Raw genomic sequence first — 229 nt, 5'->3', positions numbered from 1 at the left:
CGCCCGGCCGCGCCGCCGCTCGCCCTCGCCAGCTCGCCGGGCCACGCTGCTCACCGTGCCCACATTAATGGCGGCATCTTCCGAGGAGGACATCGACCGCAGACCCATCCGCCGCGTCCGCTCCAAGAGCGACACCCCCTACCTCGCTGAGGCCCGGATCTCCTTCAACCTCGAGACAGGTGAGACACGGCCCGGCCCGGGGGTGAGGCGAGGGGGGGGCGGCCCGCCT

The 229-nt window shown here is 73.4% G+C and overlaps 1 protein-coding gene across 2 annotated transcripts in view; it reads left to right on the top strand.

The window, feature by feature from the left end:
- The window catches only part of PHACTR1 (phosphatase and actin regulator 1), a 305,821-nt gene that overhangs the window by 13,807 nt on the left and 291,785 nt on the right, over positions 1 to 229 (top strand). The window contains exon 3 of one of the 2 annotated variants that reach the window (XM_010573211.1): positions 33 to 179. In XM_010573211.1, coding sequence (XP_010571513.1) covers positions 33 to 179 — 147 coding nt within the window. Of the gene's footprint in view, positions 1 to 32; positions 180 to 229 lie in introns of those variants that run through there. The other variant, XM_010573212.1, reaches the window with a different exon arrangement.

The sequence above is a fragment of the Haliaeetus leucocephalus genome, unplaced genomic scaffold (assembly GCF_000737465.1).
Source record: "Haliaeetus leucocephalus isolate CR32 unplaced genomic scaffold, Haliaeetus_leucocephalus-4.0 Scaffold373, whole genome shotgun sequence".
NCBI lineage: Eukaryota > Metazoa > Chordata > Aves > Accipitriformes > Accipitridae > Haliaeetus > Haliaeetus leucocephalus.
Note: the sequence above shows the minus strand (reverse complement) of the source record. Positions and strands in the feature narration are given on the sequence as shown.